Genomic DNA, 18,588 nt, shown 5'->3' on the forward strand with positions numbered 1-18,588 from the left:
GAGGCGGGGATCGGAGCTGGGGCTGAATTTTGGTGTGAGGCGGGCGGGTTGACGTTTGTGGAGACGTGTCCAGAATGACGTGTGGGGTGTGAGCGAGACTGAGAAGCAGACATGAAGCGAAGGGGCGGGGTCGGGAAGACGTTCGAGGAGAGGCGGGGCCGACGGTGACGTCCCGGAAAGGGCGGGGCCAGGGTGCGTCTTTCAGGGACTGGTGGGGCGGGGGAGTCCCCTGGTAGGGGGCGGGTCCTGAGCTTGGATGACGTATGGGTAACTTTCGATGAGGGGGCGGTGCTTCGATGACGTTGGTTGAGGGGCGGGGCCGGTAGAGGCGGTTCGTGCCGGTCCGGTCGGTGGTCTCCGCCATGTCGGGCTGTGGAATGCAGATGGAGGGCGGCAAGCAGCTATTCGCTCAGGCCTCAGCTGTCTCCATTCACACCGGCAACATCGTCAACTGGAGCCGGCTAAAGAAGAAATGTCCAACCTCGCCGAGCGAGGAGGTGAAGTACCTTAGGTCGTGGCGGGTATCCCTCTGGGGTCTGCGCTGCTGTCAGAGCTCCTGGCAGGCCCTGAGCCGCACTCACTGCCCTTCTCTCTCTCTCTCTCTCTGTCTTTTGCAGTTACAGGATTGTATTCGGGAGACTCTGGAGAAATGGTGCTCTCAGGTCAGCCCCGAGCTGCTGAAGGTGAGTGAGCCGTGACTTTATAATAGCTGGGACTGACCGGCCCATAGAGTCATACAGAATGGAAACAGACCCTTCAGTCCAACTCGTCCATGCCTACCAGATATCCCAATCTGACCTAATCCCATTCGCCAGCATTTGGCCTATATCCCTCTATTATGTCTTAAATTTTGTAATGATCCACTCATGGTCACTTACCTGTTTCAAAGCGGTAGCACTTGGGATTTGTCTTAAATGTTGTAATTGTATCAGTCTCCACCAATTCCTCTGGTAGCTCATTCCATGCATGCACTACCCTCTGTGAGAAAACAAAATGCCCCTTAGGTCCCTTTTAAGCCTTTGCCCTCTCACCTTAAACCTATGCCTGCTAGTTTTGGATGACTCTACGTTAGGGGAAGAAAATCCTTTGCTATTCACCCTATTCCCCTCATGATTTTATAAATGTCTACAAGGTTACCCCTCAAGCACTGATACTCCAGGGAATATAGCCCCAGCCTGTTCAGTCACTCCCTATGACTCAAACTCTCTAGTCCCAGCAACGTACTTGCAAATCTTTTCTGCACCCCCTCAAGTTTAACAACACCTATCTTATAGAAGGGTGACCAGAATTCCAAAAGTGGCCTTACCAGTTTCCTGTATAGCCCATAACATGACATTCCAACTCCTACACTCCAAGTTCTGACCTGCTTTGGAGAAGAGGTAGTCAGTGAAACAACTTCTTGCAGAACATGGTGCAACACAAAAGAAAACCAGAAGGGACAATCCAGTTCGATCCACTCATGGTCATTTATCTGTTTCAAATAGGTAGCACTTGGGATTTGTCAGGTCAGTAGTCTCCAACCTCTTTAAACACAAGATCGCTTTTGAATTCAAGTGCAAGTCAATCTACTGCAAAGAAAACAGAATGAAGTGTTTATTTTTATACAGCTTATATAAATCTAAAATCATGCATATATAATTGTTCACTTAGTCCTCTACTCATCAAATTTATGTGACACCTGTGATTGCACATTGCCAGTTCTTTGAAGTTTAAGACATGTACAGCTGATCAAATGGGTATTCAAGAGGCAAGTGTGATGCTTAGCCTTTGTTGAATTCATTTGGGAGACTCTTGTTTCAAGAGGAATTTGATGTCAGAGGAAGCCTTCACTTTAAAAGCGCACAACAAATAGGAGTGAATATTTTTCTTCGTTTATGAGCTTCCCACAAATCTGACATTCAGTTCAGTATAATTTTGAATATTAATTACCTCCTTATCAACTCCAATACTTTGTAACTCATACGGCAAGTATATTTGGTAGCCATCCAATCGATATCTACTTGAAGGAATGTATTTGAGGCAAACGTTACGATTTGTTCCATCGCATCTAATTCTTTGGTAAACTTCTTCAGGTGTGGATGTATGGTTTCTGGATAGGGCCATTCTATTGTCTGATTTCTTTTCTAGCATTCTGACCAGACTCTGAAGTGTTGAAGCATTTTTTTTGATTAATAGGACTACACTCAATTTCATTTGGAATGCATTCAAAGCATGGGGGCATATGTGCTAAGTCAGTCCTTTCCCTGCTGGTTACAGTTCAGTTCGTTCATTTTTTTTCACGTAAGAAATCCAAAGTTGAGCAACATTGTCTGTCAGCTCACTTAAACACTTCATTCCTTGATTTAAGAACAGTTTTAAAGATCTTTGCAGGACCTTCTCTTGACTTAATTCCCTGTGTTGATGTGAGGTTAATTCACCATTTGTAGTATTGAATTCATTGAGTAAAGATTTAAATAAAAGGGCTCTGTTCTAAATTAAGTTTGCCATCTTAACTTTCATTGCATGAAAGCTCCATAAATGTATTTACTAATGCTAGCTGGTGGATTTGACTGTGGTAATTGACAAAAGAGGGAAAATCAGGACCAGTTCAGCAGAACCTGCACTTGTGCCAAGCATGGTTGTTGCAACGTCAGTCTGGAATTACAGCTCTATAACATTGAATGTCGCTGGCTGATTTGAGTTGTGCAGGGATGGTTACAGCTTGGGGAACATAGTTTTGGCTTTCTTTAGTCAGATGTTGGATGTCGGGCTCAGCAGTATTCTCTAACTCTTTGCCCCTCACGGACTGATTAGATAAACAACTGAAGAGAGCATCCTGTAGGTCGAGAGCAGAGCAGACTTGCTGAAATGCTTTTGCAGCAAGTTCACATGGACATGATGGGCTGACTAGCCTCCTATGTTTCTAATCTGTAACATACTGGCTTTGCATGAGTTCCAAATATATTTCAAGTTTGTTTGCATTGATGCTGCAAAATTTACTTTACTCTTCAACAGTAGTCCATCTGAATCAAGCAAACACAATTTAAAGTGTGTGGCTTCTGGAAGTGGAAGCCATGTGGTGATTGATGTGTGCATAGCATGGAAACACAGGCATGCAGTGAGATCAGCTGTCTCTGCAATTGACCAATCAATCGTAATAATTGTGATGAAGACCATGATTTCAGTAAACCAGCAGAAGACGTAGATCCTGAATTGTCAGCCGTGGCTAAGTTGCCCCTTAGGTCTCTTTTATATCTTTCCCTTATCATCCTAAACCTATGCCCTCTAGTTCTGGACTCCCCGACCCCAGGGAAAAGACTTTGTCTATTTATCCTATCCATGCCCCTCATAATTTTGTAAACCTCTATAAGGTCACCCCTCAGCCTCCGACGCTCCAGGGAAAACAGCCCCAGCCTGTTCAGCCTCTCCCTGTAGCTCAGATCCTCCAACCCTGGCAACATCCTTGTAAATCTTTTCTGAACCCTTTCAAGTTTCATAACAACCCAGATGGCCTCCTTCTTCAAAGACCGCAATTTCCCCTCAGACGTGGTTGACAATGCTTTCCACCGCATCTCCACTTCCCGCTCCTCCGCCCTTGAGCCCCACCCTTCCAATCGCCACCAGGACAGAACCCCACTGGTCCTCACCTACCACCCCACCAACCTCCAGATACACTGTGTCATCCTTAGTCATTTCCGCCACCTCCAAACAGACTCCACCACCAAGGATATATTTCCCTGTCCTCCCCTATCAGCGTTCCGGAAAGACCACTCCCTCCGCGACTCCCTCATCAGGTCCACACCCCCCACCAACCCAACCTCCACTCCCGGCACCTTCCCCTGCAACCGCAAGAAATGCAAAACTTGTGCCCACACCTCCCCCCTCACTTCCCTCCAAGGCCCCAAGGGATCCTTCCATATCCGTCACACATTCACCTGCACCTCCACACACATCATTTACTGCATCGGCTGCACCCAATATGGCCTCCTCTATATTGGGGAGACAGGCCGCCTACTTGCGGAATGTTTCAGAGAACACCTCTGGGACACCCGCATCAGCCAACCCAACTGCTCCGTGGCTGAACACTTTAACTCCCCCTCCCACTCCGCCAAGGAGGTGCAGGTCCTTGGCCGCCTCCTTCGCCGGAGGAAGAGCACCTCATCATCCACCTAGGAACCCTCCAACCGCAAAGGATGAATGCAGATTTCTCCAGCTTCCTCATTTCCCCTCCCCCCACCTTATCTCAGTCCCAGCCCTCGGACTCAGCACCACCTTCTTGACCTGCAATCTTCTTCCCAACCTCTCCGTCCCCACCCCCTCTCAGGCCTGTCACCCTCACCTTAACCTCCTTCCACCTATCGCATTCCCAATGCCCCTACCCCAAGTCCCTCCTCCCTACCTTTTATCTTAGCCTGCTTGGCACACCTTCCTCATTCCTGAAGAAGGGCTTATGCCCGAAACGTCGATTCTCCTGCTCCTTGTATGCTGCCTGACCTGCTGCGCTTTTCCAGCAACACATTTTTCACCTCAATTTCTTTAGTCATCCAGCATTCCCTATACCTACCAGCCTTCCCTTTCACCCTGACAGGAATATACTTTCTCTGGATTCTTGTTATCTCATTTCTGAAGGCTTCCCATTTTCCAGCTGTCACTTTACCTGCGAACATCTGCCTCCAATCAGCTTTCGAAAGTTCTTGCCTAATACAGTCAAAATTGACCTTTCTCCAATTTAGAACTTCAGCTTTTAGATCTGGTCTATCCTTTTCCATCACTTTTTAAAAAACTAATAGAATTATGGTCGCTGGCCCCAAAGTGATGGAAAAGGTTAGACCAGATCTAAAAGTTGAAGTTCTAAATTGGAGAATACCTCAGTCACCTGCCCTGCCTTATTTCCCAAGAGTAGATCAAGTTTTGCACCTTCTCTAGTAGCTGCATCCACATACTGAATCAGAAAATTGTCTTGTACACACTTAAATTCCTCTCCATCTAAACCTTTAGCACTTTCTCAGTTTCCCTCTGACTATTGGGGGGTCTATAATACAATCCCAATAAAGTGATCACCTCTTTCTTATTTCTCAGTTCCACCCAAATAACTTCCCTGGATGTATTTCTGAGAAAATCCTCCCTCAGCACAGCTGTAATGCTATCCCTTATCAAAAATGCCACTCCCCCTCCTCTCTTGCCTCCCTTTCTATCCTTCCTGTAGCATTTGTATCCTGGAACATTAAGCTGCCAGTCCTGCCCATCCCTGAGCCATGTTTCCGTAATTGCTATGATAGCCCAGTCCCATGTTCCTAACCATGCCCTGAGTTCATCTGCCTTCTCTGTTAGGCCCCTTGTATTTAAATAAATGCAGTTTAATTTATTAATATGTTGCAATGGTTGTGGATTATTTTCCATTGTTGATGCTTTGCATGCTTTAGCATCTTTATTTGTGAATTGCTTGAAGAAATGTTCACGGAGTTACAGTCTTGTGTTAAAATTAGAGTTGATAGGAGGACTGCTACAGTGATTTTTGTTTAGCACTTTTGTCTTGAAGTTGTTTCCCCCTTCATTTTTGCTCGTCAAACCTGATGCAATTGGTATGTTCTGTGTAAAATTGGTAACTTGCTACTTCATTCATGTGGCATGCAAAGTTGTTATCTAAACTTAAAATGGATTTAAGTTGGAAATATGTAAGACACAACTGGAAAATATTGATGTCCAGTAAGACAACTTGCTCCAGGAATTTCTTTTATTGTTTGCTGGCAAGGTCAGTATTCATTGTCATTCCCTAATTGTCCTATCCAAATTCTTGAAACACTGCAGTCTGTGCAGTTGAGTTCCAGCTATCCAGAGTACTGTTGGGGAAAATGTTCCAGGATTTTAAGCCAATCATAATGAAAGAACTTGAGTAAAATTCTTTTTAAAAAGGCCTATTAGCACAGTGGAGAGAGAAATAGACCACAATTTTTCTGATGAAAGATCACAGACATGAAACATTAACTCTGATTTTCTCTCCACAGACGCTACCAGGTTTGCTGACCATTTATAGCATTTCCTGTTTTTACTTCACATTTATAAAAAGCAAAATATGGAAGTACTAATTTTCTACTTCAGGTTGGTGTGTAACTTGAAGGGATTATTTTAGTGGTGCTGTTCCCATGTGCCTGTTACACTTATTCTAGCCAGTAAACATTGTTTTTGGAGAATTCTTGATGAGTATTTGTAATGCATATTGTACATGCACAATTCTGTGTACCTTTGCTGTGGTGAATCAGTGGTATAGTGCCAAATGTGCTGTGTTCTTTGTTTTGTACCATTCTGCAAAGATACCTTTTACTGAAACAGGACTTGTCGCAAGCTTTGGTTCAGTGTGACTCAGAGTTTGGCTCACCTTTTCCGGTGTTGAGCTTGAGTCATCACCTTCATCCCTCCAGTGTTCTTTTGTGAAAAAATAGATCCAGGAAAATGTTATTCAAATCATACAGATGTAAAATAGACATGTATTTATGGGAGTGATTATCACAGAACCTGACAAACTCCAGTTTGTAATGGGCATTTGTTCCACTACTCTGGTTGAGATTGATTATATCCATGCACTCAAATATATGCATGCAAAATACTGCTGCACTGATTTCATTTCATGTTTATACGTATGGATTCTGCTCATTTTCAAAAAGTCAATTTGTGTAAAATTTAGTGGTTATTGCTCGCTGAGTGCAACTGCTTAAATCAAGTTGAATTTCTTGCTACAATTGGACCATGTTGAAGTGAAAACTCTAAAAAGTTAATATTCTGTCATGATGCTGCATGACCTTTCTGTTTACATTTAAAAAACAGCATCTTTGATCCAAGCATGAATGGTGAACCTGAGATGGGTCCACTCAGTTGCTTTGATGGTAAGAATATGGTGCAGAGTAACACCGATGCCAATTGTGATAGTTCATGGGGGAATATCTTCTTCCTCTTGCTCAATGCTTCATGCGGAATGGTACCCCTCAACTGAAGTAATCAATTCTCTCTAATAGAGAGAATTGCCTGTGGTCCTTCTGTAGCTACGGCTCATTTTTAAATTACCTGGCACTGTATCGCTCCCCTTGACATTGAAGGAGATGTTAAAGTGCATATTTATGTAGATATCTATGTCCTTGTGTAAGTAGCTGCAATGTGTGTCCTTTACCTATTCCAGGAAAAGATTGCAAGGACTTTGGGCAGTTTATCATCTTTAATCGATATATCGTTGCATCAGCAGCAACGTTATTTCCTGGGTGTGTCCAATATTGCAACTTCAATCTCTCCCTTTTTGATTTGTTGCAGGAACCACCTGCTACTCTAGAATGTACCATAACTCAGGATGTGGACTCAATAAGTCCGGAGGAAAGAGAGGAAGTAAAAGTGTCAGGTAATGAAGCAGAGTCCAATATTTAAGGGAGGTTTGAGAACCACACGTCAGTGTTTTGGAATGTGAAGATCCTGCTGAATTCAACATTTGAAATTTTAAAAATTCTGTTTCTTGCCCCACAGCCAACTTGATCTAAGAGGCTGCCAGGTGGTAAAGTCTGCAATATAAGGCAGCTGCTGAAACTTCCCCAGCCATCAAGAAGGATGAGAATCCGTGGGCAGTGCTTGATCTGAAAGAGATTGTGGGAATATTGGGAACTGGTGCAACATTTTTTGGGGTCTCAAGGGTGGGCAAGCTGAATTCTGAACAGTGCTGAGAAAGCCTTTACATATTTGGTCTAGCAGCTGCGTCCTACCTTTAGGTATCTCAAGTCCTGTGTGTTAGGTACATGGGTCAGGGGTAAATGTAGGGGAATGGATCTGGGTGAGTTGCATTTTGGAGGGTCGGTGTGGACTTGTTGGGCTGAAGGAACTGTTTCCATACTGTAGGTAATCTAATCTAATGATAGGTTGGGGTCAGATTGCATCATTTCATTTACCGATTAATTGCACTTCATTCCCTCTGTGACCTTGTCTTGTTGCGCTCTCTCATGTGCTCTGTTTCTGACCTGCTCCTCCCTCCCTCAGTTTGTTTTTCTTTCACTGGACTGTTCCATCTTAATAAAAGAGTAGCATGGCTGAGCCTGCCAGATTTATTAAATAATATAAGCACAAGGAGTCACTGAGGGAGCAACTTCAGCAATGACTATTCCAATTCTGATGTATTCATACTCTGAAACTATTCATGCATTAAAGGGGAAGTCGGAATAACACGTGAGGGAGAAAGGAACAGTTGGGTGTACTGACAGAGCTGGTGGAATGAGAGTTGCATGGAACATAAACATGAGTATATTGCTGCCAAAGAGAATGATATGTGTGCAATTTGAGAGAAATACACCTCTCCAACATCTTGGTGCTTCCTTTCTCTGTTTGCCTTTTCTCATGTTTCATGTGGTCACTGCAAGGCCAGATGGTCACCCTTCATATTAATCATTTTTTTGGCTTTGGTGGGTGATTTTTACAGCTGAATGCCCAACCTCTTGCTAAACCTCTCCACTTAACCAGGTTGGGGACCGGCATAGATACACTTTGGCTTGTCTACACCATTCACTGGATTCTGTGTGTCTAACAAGCTGTGAAATGGGAACATCTGGCTGAGGCAGAAATATTAATTACCCTTCCAGTGTTAATCCTAAACTTGTATTCCTCATTACTAATTTGCCAACAGGTAGTAACTTTTTATTTTAAGTATTTACTTAAGCTTTATCATAAATTTTTAACTCTTGATTTTGATTCACTTGCAACATCACTGATCCAAATAATGCAGTTCTAGGTTTTCAAGTGTCCTTATAAGCTATGTTTTGATCATCTAGTGAATCTGTTTCTATGAACTGATTACTTTAGTGCCCAAATTAATATATCAACAGATTCATCATCACTTCATTGCTTTAACATGCAATATCTCTGATTCAATACTCTTCCATTTCATGGTTTGCAGCTTTCAATAGTACCTACATCCTTGAACCTCTGTTTTTCATTTCATTGAGGTTTTTTAATACTGAGGGTATAATTGTGTTATTTGTTCTTTTCAATAACATTGAGCACTCTGTTACCCTCACAGCAAAAATGTAGTTTGCTTGTCCCAATTTGCAATTATTAATAGATTCTGACTTCCGGTGCCCCAAACAGTTTCATCTGTAGCAAAAGTAGAACATGAAAAACTATTACATGTTCAGGTTCTTGACAAAGCTGTGATCTATATAATATTGTTTGCAATTAAAGTATTTTTAATCAAGTTCTTTACTGTTTTGCTGCTGAGGTACTTTTAGTACTTTAATTTATTACCTCCAAACCTTTTGTAAACTTAAGTTTTCTAATAACTTGTTTATTTATCTGTTCACGTCAGTCAGTCTCTCTCAATATTTTCTATATGCAGCAAAGCTTTTTCTCAGTGACCCTGACTCCTCGGGCATCAAGGATGCTGTGAAAAAAGGTAAATGCTAAAACTGAAGGTTTTTTTGGTTTGCTCTTCATACTTTATTACATGTGCATTAATTTTAAATGCATCTTCAGTTATTTAGAGAGAATCTAATGAGCTGCAATGTTATTCAGTGAGTATTTATCCATATACCATGCTTGATGCTATTAGTTATGCTTTTAGGCAATAGTTGTGGGCTTTTTGCTGTAGATGGGATTACTCGTAAGCATGTGGGCTGAGAGCAGCTTTCACTGTTCTGTTGGCCAATCTCCAGATTGAATTTTACTTCTTTTAAAGTCATTTGAAAACTTACCATGGCTATTTCGATGTGAACAATTGATTACATGACACAGGCATATACCCCATGGCCTAAATCTATTGCCGTGAAGGAATATCTTTTAAAATAATAAACATATAACCTCTTGAATAACCATTTTGGTTTAACTTCAGTTCAGGAGTTTTTTTAAAAAAATGCTCTTTGTGGGAAAGAAAAATGGTTAAACTTGAATGCGTCTATTTTTAAGTGTAGCTTTATGGTTTTCAGGGGCTCCTTTCTCCGTTTTCTAACTGTGATGCCAATTTATGATTGAAAAGCTCCCACGAGCAGAAATTGACCAGATATCCTATTTTTGGGATGCTGCACCCCCAAGTGAAATGAAGAGTCATGTTGTGCCTATAGTTAGTCATTTTATTTGGAATAGTGTGTCACCAAATCTGCAAATTTAACATATGTTCTTCGTGTATAGTATTCTTTGACCTTGTACAAGGTTTCTGCGGCAATAGAAAGCATTAACATGCTGAACTGTTTTTGAGTACCGATTCAACTAGCATCAGAAGAATGCTGTGAAACTGCAATGAGTGTTTCAGAAATAGTTGAAGCAACGTCTCTGGCAATGTGTCCCAGTGTTGTAACATCTAAGACAATCTGCACCATGTCTGCTGCATAGCTTCCCAGAAGCTCAAGACTTGCTTTGTTAACACTTAGCTCTCTCCTGCAGCTTCCAAAGATCAAAGTGAAGGGAGTTATTCAACTAGCAATGAGAAGAGAATCTAACCGTACACCATCTAACATAATTTGCTTTTGAATAGGTGATGCAACAATACAAGGACCCCTCCCCACAAAAAATGAAATTTGAAGACTAAAGCAGCCAGTTCCAATTGCCACAACGAGCAGTGTCTGAATTAGAATGGTGCTGGAAAAGCACAGCAGGTCAGGCAGCATCCAAGGAGCAGAAAAATTGATGTTTCGGGCAAAAAGCCCTTCATCAGGACCACTGATTTTTCTGCTCCTTGGATGCTGCCTGACCTGCTGTGCTTTTCCAGCACCACTCTAATTCAGACTCTGGTTTCCAGCATCTGCAGTCCTCTTTTGTTTTTACCTAGCAGAATATGTCCCAGCAATGTGGTAATGAAATTTCATGCTCAATGATTCTCTCACATCTGAGTGCTGGACCTGCATGCTGTACTTGGCCTTGAACACTGTGCAATTTAACACAAATCGACTGCTTTACATCAAAATTGAAGATGATAGAACAAAGGTGGGGATTTTCATGCCCATTTTGATTTCTCATGGTCTATCTGTAATTTTTTGAGGGAATTTGTCTGTTTATTGAAACTTGACAGGGTAGATTACATAAGGTAAGCATTGATGGTACAGTGGTATTGGAAAGACAAATAGATAGTATTTCAGGTTGATGACTTTTCAACAGAAACAAAAACTTAGATGTTGGCAGATCTGAGTTTTTCCAGCATTTTCAGTTTTATTTCAAATTTCCAGCACCTGTAGTATTTGTTGTTCTGTGTTCATTTACGGTTATAAAAATGAGGCGATTGTAGTGTTTAAATATTTGTCTTTGACATTTTGTCTGTATTAGTTCAGTAATGTTACCAGTTGCAAATATAGGTGTTTTTGTGTTTAGTGTAGCCACTAAACCTAGCACAGGAGTATTCAAATCCCAAATGGTTGTGTTGATGCTGAGGTCATTCCAACTAATTTGTTTTTTGGTATCCCTAAGTCATTAATATAGTCTGAAATAACTCCACAGAGGCTGGTATTCTGTCACCAAATCACCCTTTATTTACTTGTGCGTGGTACTTGACACAGGTCTGGCTTCCTCAGGACCAGCTCTGTGAACAGAACCTCTGACATTCCTGTTTAGATCTGTTAGTGAGGGCTCCCTAATTGGGGCTGTTAACATGGTCCAATCAGGGAATTCATATTCTGTGGGCCACCTGGCTCATCTTGTTACAATCACTACATAGTCTGAGTGCATTTTCTATAAATAACAATTTGATACTGCGCCTGGGAGTAAATGTAAACAATTTGTCTAATTGAGGAATTGCCTCAAATATAGGGTCTTTTGAAAAGTTTTATTGAAGGACGCAATCAATCTCTTTTAGGGTGGCGACACTGCTAATAGGTAACATTGTAACAGACATGGTTAATTCCTAAAATATTATTTTAGCAGATTACAAGGACAAGGCTAGCAAGCTCTTGTACTGATCAATTTCTATTATTTATAAATGGTATATTTGTTCCTGTAATATTCATTTGTCATAGTTGTCTTTTTTGTGAACAGCTTGATTGTGATTTTCTTGGTTTCTCGTGGTTTGCAATCCCTTCTTGTTTAGAAGTTAATTCTAAATTAGCCTTGTGTTCAATGCACAATTTCACTTACCAGCTTACCAATCAGCCACTCAGTTCCTTCTATTTGAATCAGCTAGTTTTCCTAAAATTCAGGGTAAAAGTGACTTTTAATGAATGAGTGACCATAGTGTTTGCACAATAGAAAATACATCAGGGTCAGTCTCTTGAAAAATATTATATTTAATACCGTAAAGATGTATATAGTGTGGTTAGTTTTTATTGCATTTTTAAAAGACTGCCCAAATGTAAAAAGTGTCTAATATTACATTTTCATTCGGCTCTGCTAAACGGCAATATACAGGGAAATGTTAAGTGTCCTGTAGTTTTATTTTCTACTATTGTCAAAGCTTGCAGCATCTTGACACTGGGATCTTATTCCCTGTCCAGGGACTAGTGCTAGTTTAAAGTTATTTATAAATAAAACACATTTCCTCAAAGTTTATTCTATTAAAATGTTTCTCAAACGCTACATTTTTTTTAAGTAATCAGTTTTTAAGTGGTAGAAAAAGGTACTAATTAACATTGAAGATTTAAGTTATGTGAAGAAGTAACCTGAATTTTGTATTTAATGCAGCTTGTTCGGCACTTGCAGTTTCACAGCTGGACTCTGTGATTATTGCTCCACCTCCACTTGAAGATGGCGCTAGCCTTTCTCTCTCTCACCTGCAGCCATATTGGGAGGAACTGGAAACTCTTGTTCAAAGTCAAAGCATTGTAGCAATTGGTACATCTGATTTGGATAAAGTACTTTTAGAGCAACTCTATCAGTGGGCTCAGGTAATAGGTTGAGATATTCTCAGATAAAGTTCTGTTCCTTTACCCTGATTGGATGTGCAGCCATAAGCAATTTGGAATGTGCTGCGCTGTGCAAGGTTATGCACAACAAGGAAAAATTAGTGAATATTGGTTCTGGGTATGGATGTGAATGACAATGTCAAATAAGTGAGCAGGCACGAGGGATTGAAAGGCCTCTTCATTTATGTTTGTATGCATGAAAGCTAATATAGATTAGTTGTTTTTTTAATTGTAACTGATTTGATTATTAGAAACAACCCTCTGGCTATGTTCTTCCTGCTTTTATGATTGTGCTTGACATTAAAATTGTACAAAGTGAATGCACTGTGTTGAATTAGGGAAACTAGTCATGTTTCCTCATCCTTGTTTTCTATCCAGTGATCCCTGCTGGAAATATCACAGCTTAGCTCAATTCTCCCTGGTTTAACCCTTAATTTGAGTGAGTATATTGATTTTTTTTTAAAATCGGGGTACCAGTGAATGAGCTGCCATTGACCTCAGTGTCCTGAGACCATAGAGCAGGAGGGAAAAGTGGCCAAGATTAGTTCTGGCTCTGGATAGCCATCCAGTGCCTTGTGCTGGAAGATGTGTTCATAGATAAGATCAAACTTCCCCATGATATCTCCAAATTAAAAAATTCTAATTCATTGGGCTCATGCGAGAGAATGACAGTTCCTAACAAGAAATGGTTTGGAATTGCTCCACCTTTCAGAAGGGGGGAGAGTAGAGACCATATAAATAGAGATTGTAAAAATATTACCTGTTATTCTTCAGTTACTTATAAATGCTGTATTCATACTCCTGTTTTCTGATCTTTACTGCTATATTTAGATTATATTTTGGTTTTGATTACTAATTATAGTCAATGCAATTCATTGGCAAATAGTTTAGTGCACTGAAATATAAATTGTCAATGTATTTATCTAATGTTCATTTTTTACCTCCATGTATAGGTGAAACCTAGCAGCAACCAGGTAAATTTAGCTTCCTGTTGTGTGATGCCACCAGAGCTTACTGCCTTTGCTAAAGAATATGACATACAGTTACTGACTCACAGTGACCCTAAAGGTGAGATGGGTGTAGAAGAATCTTTGTAATAAATTCGAGAGAAATGGGGACTGGTTGTAGCTTGCCCTTGAAGTGTGGAGTTCTGCTGCATAGTTTCTCTCTTCACTGGTGTTTCTCCTGTTCTGTTCTGTGGTTGTTAATTCTAGAGGGATATCTATCTTCTGGTATTCTCTAGATTTGACTAAGTAATCACATGAGCTGTATTCTGTCTCGGTAGAGCATTTCAGTGTCAGGAGCACCACAGCTGATCCCAGATCTTTTCTAAGCCGGCATCAAGATGTTTTAAGCAGGAATTGAGAGAATATTCTCACCAGAGAATATTGGAAAAATCCCCTTTCAGATATGGTGTTGGATTGCATGTTCTAATAATTCAGGTGCATTTCTAATAATTCAAGAGTCGTGAAGTGATGTTGCAGCTGTACAGGACTTTGGTTAGGCCACAGTTGGAGTACTGTGTGCAGTTCTGGTCGCCTCACTTTAGGAAAGATGTGGAAGCTTTGGAGAGGGTGCAGAGAAGATTTACCAGGATGTTGCCTGGAATGGAGAGTAGGTCGTACGAGGATAGGTTGAGAGTTCTCGGCCTTTTCTCGTTGGAATGGCGAAGGATGAGGGGTGACTTGATAGAGGTTTACAAGATAATCAGAGGAATAGATAGAGTAGACAGTCAGAAACTTTTTCCCCGGGTACAACAGAGTGTTACAAGGGGACATAAATTTAAGGTGAAGGGTGGAAGGTATAGGGGAGATGTCAGGGGTGGGTTCTTTACCCAGAGAGTGGTGGGGGCATGGAATGCGCTGCCCGTGGGAGTAGTAGAGTCAGAATCATTGGCGACCTTTAAGCGGCATTTGGATAGGTACATGGATGGGTGCTTAATCTATGTTAGAAGTTCGGCACAACATCGTGGGCCGAAGGGCCTGTTCTGTGCTGTATTGTTCTATGTTCTATTTCAAAATGCATGCTGCAAAGAAAGAATTGTTTTCTTGATGTCCCAGCAAAACCACAAAAATAAACTTCATCATTTATTTACTGCATCCTATTTATGGAATATTGCTATGCACAATACTCACCACCACCTTCTCAAGGGCAATTGCTACATAAGTGCTAGTCATGCTAGCAATGTTAGCCACGGCGTTACTTTGAAATGTCGTGATTTAATTATTTGGAAGTTGAGTTGTTTGCAATGCTTTTTAAGTTTTACAAAAAAATTTTTAGTAAATGTCCCATTTCTCTTTTCCTCAAGAACTGATACCCATGTTAAGTTTCCAAGAAGCTGTGATAGCCAGCATTCAAGACAATCTGGCGTATGAATGGATAACAAAATGGGTTCTGCGCTATTCAGTAATTGTTAAAAGCAGAGGAATTATTAAATCAAAGGGCTACCTGGTATACGCTAAAAGAATTCGATATTAGGATCATCTTTGAGAGACCAGCTGATTGGAATAGCACTTTTTATAAAGGAATTTATGTATGATATGCAAAAGGAAGAAATCTTAGAAGCTGCACTACTGACCAAATGCCTTTTGATCCTTTTTGATTTATTACTGGGTCCAAGATGAATTTAAGAAAGAAATAACTTCTGATTTGAAAAGATTGCATTGTAAAATCCGATTGTGTTTTGCATACTGCACTATTTCCACCTGTTGATTTAACTGGCTGTTCTGTTATTTTTTTTTCTTTAGGTATTTTTGGTTTAAAGATGTATGTATTGAAGATTTGCAAATACTTTTAGTTCATTTTTTGGGGGAACAAGATATGCATACTTGTTCAAAAGACACTAACAACTAATAAAAATCTTAAAACAGATGAACATTTGTGGTCCACAACTTATCTGGATAAGCTTCTGGCTGATTCCTTGGTAGGTTACATGGGTTTGGCAAATGCCAAAGTCATTTCTATTTATGCAGCTAAACTTTTCCCATTTGCAAATAGTTGTCATTGAAATAATTTTCCCAGATACTGAATTGATGCTACATTGTCTAACATTATGAAATTTAAAGTTAATGTTTTAAGAAAATAATTTTTTGAAGATTTGCTGCTGTCTGTCAAGAAAGGCTTGATGTACAGTTACTTATATTTGTGATGGAGTGAACATTTCCAACTTCCTCCCACCAGACTGTCATTTTCCACACACTCTCCAGATCAGCCACAAAGAGATTTGTGTTTGAAGTTGAGTATCAGTGGCATGTAGAGAATAGCAAGTGGACCCTGCTGAAATAAGCCCACAGAATAACAACAGCACAGTCTTGTTGGTTTTCAGCAAATTGTCAACTCTTTGTGTATTTAATAAATGCCAATGCATTACCAATGTTTGTTTAATTTTAAAAATTAAGACGTCATATTGCTTTAGAACGTGGGAACATGCCATCACAAAACATTCCCTGCCACGTAGCAGTCATTTGATATTTGGAGTTTCCTGTCTAGGTTTTTTGAGGTGAACATAATGAAGTGGTGGAGAACAGAGCAAAGTTAGTTATCAAGTGCTACACAGAGTAGGACAGAACAGTTTCATCAAGGGATTCTCTGAGGGCTCCTTTTTTGTTGGGTTAAGTGCAGTGCTGCTGTCCACTTGATATTGGTGGAATGGTGACATTATAATACACTGTCATTCTGTATGCATGAGAGTATGTGAATTTGGTGAGCAGGGGCTTTTGAAGAAAAATCCATTTAATTAAACCACAAAGTAATATTCATCCTACATCTTCATCTACTGGCTATTCTTGAAGGTCTTGACCATAAATCATGGGGATGCCACTCTGGAGCATTATCCTTCACAAATGTTGATTGAAATTGTAACTTGGAGCCACGTTTGGCCATAACTTATTTTTTTTAAACTATCAACTTTGTGCTTAACATGTTTAGGCTGAAGTACTGTATAAGCTTGAATGTATAGTAGTTCTAATGAAATTATACATATCTGGAAATAGTGAATTTATGATGAAATGTTATATTTTGTTTACTTGGCTATGTAATGGATTTGAGGTGATTTGCACATTAAAATTGTGATCTAAATACCTCTGATGCTATGTTTTGTATTATGTTCAGAAACTGTCATTTTTTAAAAGGAACCTTTTGTATGCTTGCTGCTGATCTGAGGGGTGTGTTCTTTGACAGATTAACAAGTGGGGTTTTCAGTTGTTTGATGTGGAGATTGTTGAGCAGGCTTTACAATTGAATAAATAATACTTCATCTGTACTTGAGCCATCTGAAATTTACGCTCTTCATGTTGTTTTGCAAAATATTTCAACATGACAGACTGCTATTTTGTCTAAGGCTTCCTGTGGAATCTAAAACAAATTGCTTTTCCCTATTTCTTCATTGGTAAAGTTCTGTACAGTTAAATTGGGTGAAGACTCAAGTTTAAAATTATAAATAGACATCTCTTGTTGGGTCAGTAAATCCACGAAGACATGACTTGATTGTTCGTTTGTTTCAAACTTATTATATAACAGATACAGGCAGAACTTTAAAATATGCCCAAGGTTCTTGACTGAGGAGCAGATTAAAAATTCTGAGAAAGTTAATGTCAAAAAGAATTTCTCTTGTATTCCAAACCTCTTGAAATAAGAACCAACATTCTATTAGCCTTCCTAATTACCTGATGTACCTCTGTGCTAGCTTTGTGTTTCATAGTTAAAAATCACACAATACCAGGTTATAATCTCTCAGGTTTATTTGGAAGTACTAGCTTTGAGTGCTGCTCCTTCATCAGGTGGCTGTGGAGTAGGATCATAAGACAGAATTTATAGCAAAATCAGTGTCATGCAACTGATATAATGTATTGAACAAACCCAGATTGCTGTTAAGTCTTCAACTTTTAGAGTGAATTGCAGACTTTGTAAATCCCAGAACTTCTTTCAAGTCGCATTCTCGAGATAATTTAAGGTTTATAAAATAAGTGACATCACTGCTCAGATAATGCATTAAAGGTGTGAGGTTAGAGTCTATCTGTATCCCAATCTTGGGTCAGACTAGTTCTACTTCCAAAGTAGGAATTTATAAAATATCTGCCTGCCTGCAGATTGTGTGCTTTTTGAACAAAATAGAATGTATCTGCAAATGCAAATTCAACCCCTAAACTCTGTGTGTGTGTGTGTGTGTGTGTGTGTGTGTGTGTGTGTGTGTGTCTTTCTGCATGTGACAGTGAGTGAGTTTATTTGCATGTATGTGTGTTTGGTAGAGTGTGATGGAGTATAAGCTTGTGAGGATGAAAGTTTGGGGGGGGGGGGGGGGAAGAAGTGTATGTGTCCTTTGTGTGAGTGTATTGTGTAGTGGGGGGTCACCTGTAGTGTGACACCCAAGGTCTATACACAGGTAGCCCAAGTCCACTATCCTGCAACCTTTTGCAGTTTTTCTCCATTTAAATAATATTCTGTTCTCTCTTCCAAAATGAACCTCTTCACATTTTCCCCACACTATATTTCATTTGCCAAATTACTTAATCTATCAATGTCACTCTCTCTCACAATTGTTTGTATCTCATTCACAATCTGCCTTTTCACCTCTTTCAGTGTAATCTATAAATTTGGCTACAGTAGGTTCACTTCTTCCAAGTCATCAATATATATGTAGTAAGTAGTTGTGGTCCCTGCACTGATCCCTGTGGAATCTTACTGGTTACAGGTTGCCAACCTGTAAAAGAACCCCTTATTCCCTACTTGCTGTTTCCTGTCCATGAGCCAGTTATCTGTGATGCTAATA

At 40.2% G+C, this 18,588-nt stretch overlaps 1 protein-coding gene across 3 annotated transcripts; it reads left to right on the forward strand.

Annotated features, from left to right (window-relative positions):
• The first annotated feature begins 286 nt into the window (after positions 1–286).
• gclm (glutamate-cysteine ligase, modifier subunit) lies at positions 287–16,900 on the forward strand. Of its 3 annotated transcripts, none has more exons than XM_072574638.1 (7): positions 288–497; positions 618–683; positions 7,279–7,363; positions 9,338–9,394; positions 12,601–12,803; positions 13,775–13,889; positions 15,569–16,900. In XM_072574638.1, the coding sequence occupies exons 1-7, from the start codon at positions 363–365 to the stop codon at positions 15,616–15,618; spliced, it is 711 nt and encodes a 236-aa protein (XP_072430739.1). In that variant the 5' UTR covers positions 288–362; the 3' UTR covers positions 15,619–16,900. The 3 variants fall into 3 exon arrangements, with proteins under 3 accessions (XP_072430738.1, XP_072430739.1, XP_072430737.1); XM_072574636.1 differs by having other exon boundaries at positions 289–497; positions 15,130–16,900; XM_072574637.1 differs by lacking the exon at positions 618–683 and having other exon boundaries at positions 287–497; positions 15,130–16,900.
• The last annotated feature ends 1,688 nt before the right edge of the window (positions 16,901–18,588 follow it).

This window comes from Chiloscyllium punctatum, chromosome 7 (genome assembly GCF_047496795.1).
Source record: "Chiloscyllium punctatum isolate Juve2018m chromosome 7, sChiPun1.3, whole genome shotgun sequence".
Lineage (NCBI taxonomy): Eukaryota > Metazoa > Chordata > Chondrichthyes > Orectolobiformes > Hemiscylliidae > Chiloscyllium > Chiloscyllium punctatum.

Coding starts and splice junctions, on each gene's coding strand:
- gclm (XM_072574636.1), top strand. CDS start 363: ATGTCGGGCTGTGGAATGCAGATGGAGGGCGGCAAGCAGCTATTCGCT. Junction 498..617: donor CAACCTCGCCGAGCGAGGAG/GTGAAGTACCTT, acceptor TGTCTTTTGCAG/TTACAGGATTGTATTCGGGA. Junction 684..7,278: donor TCAGCCCCGAGCTGCTGAAG/GTGAGTGAGCCG, acceptor GATTTGTTGCAG/GAACCACCTGCTACTCTAGA.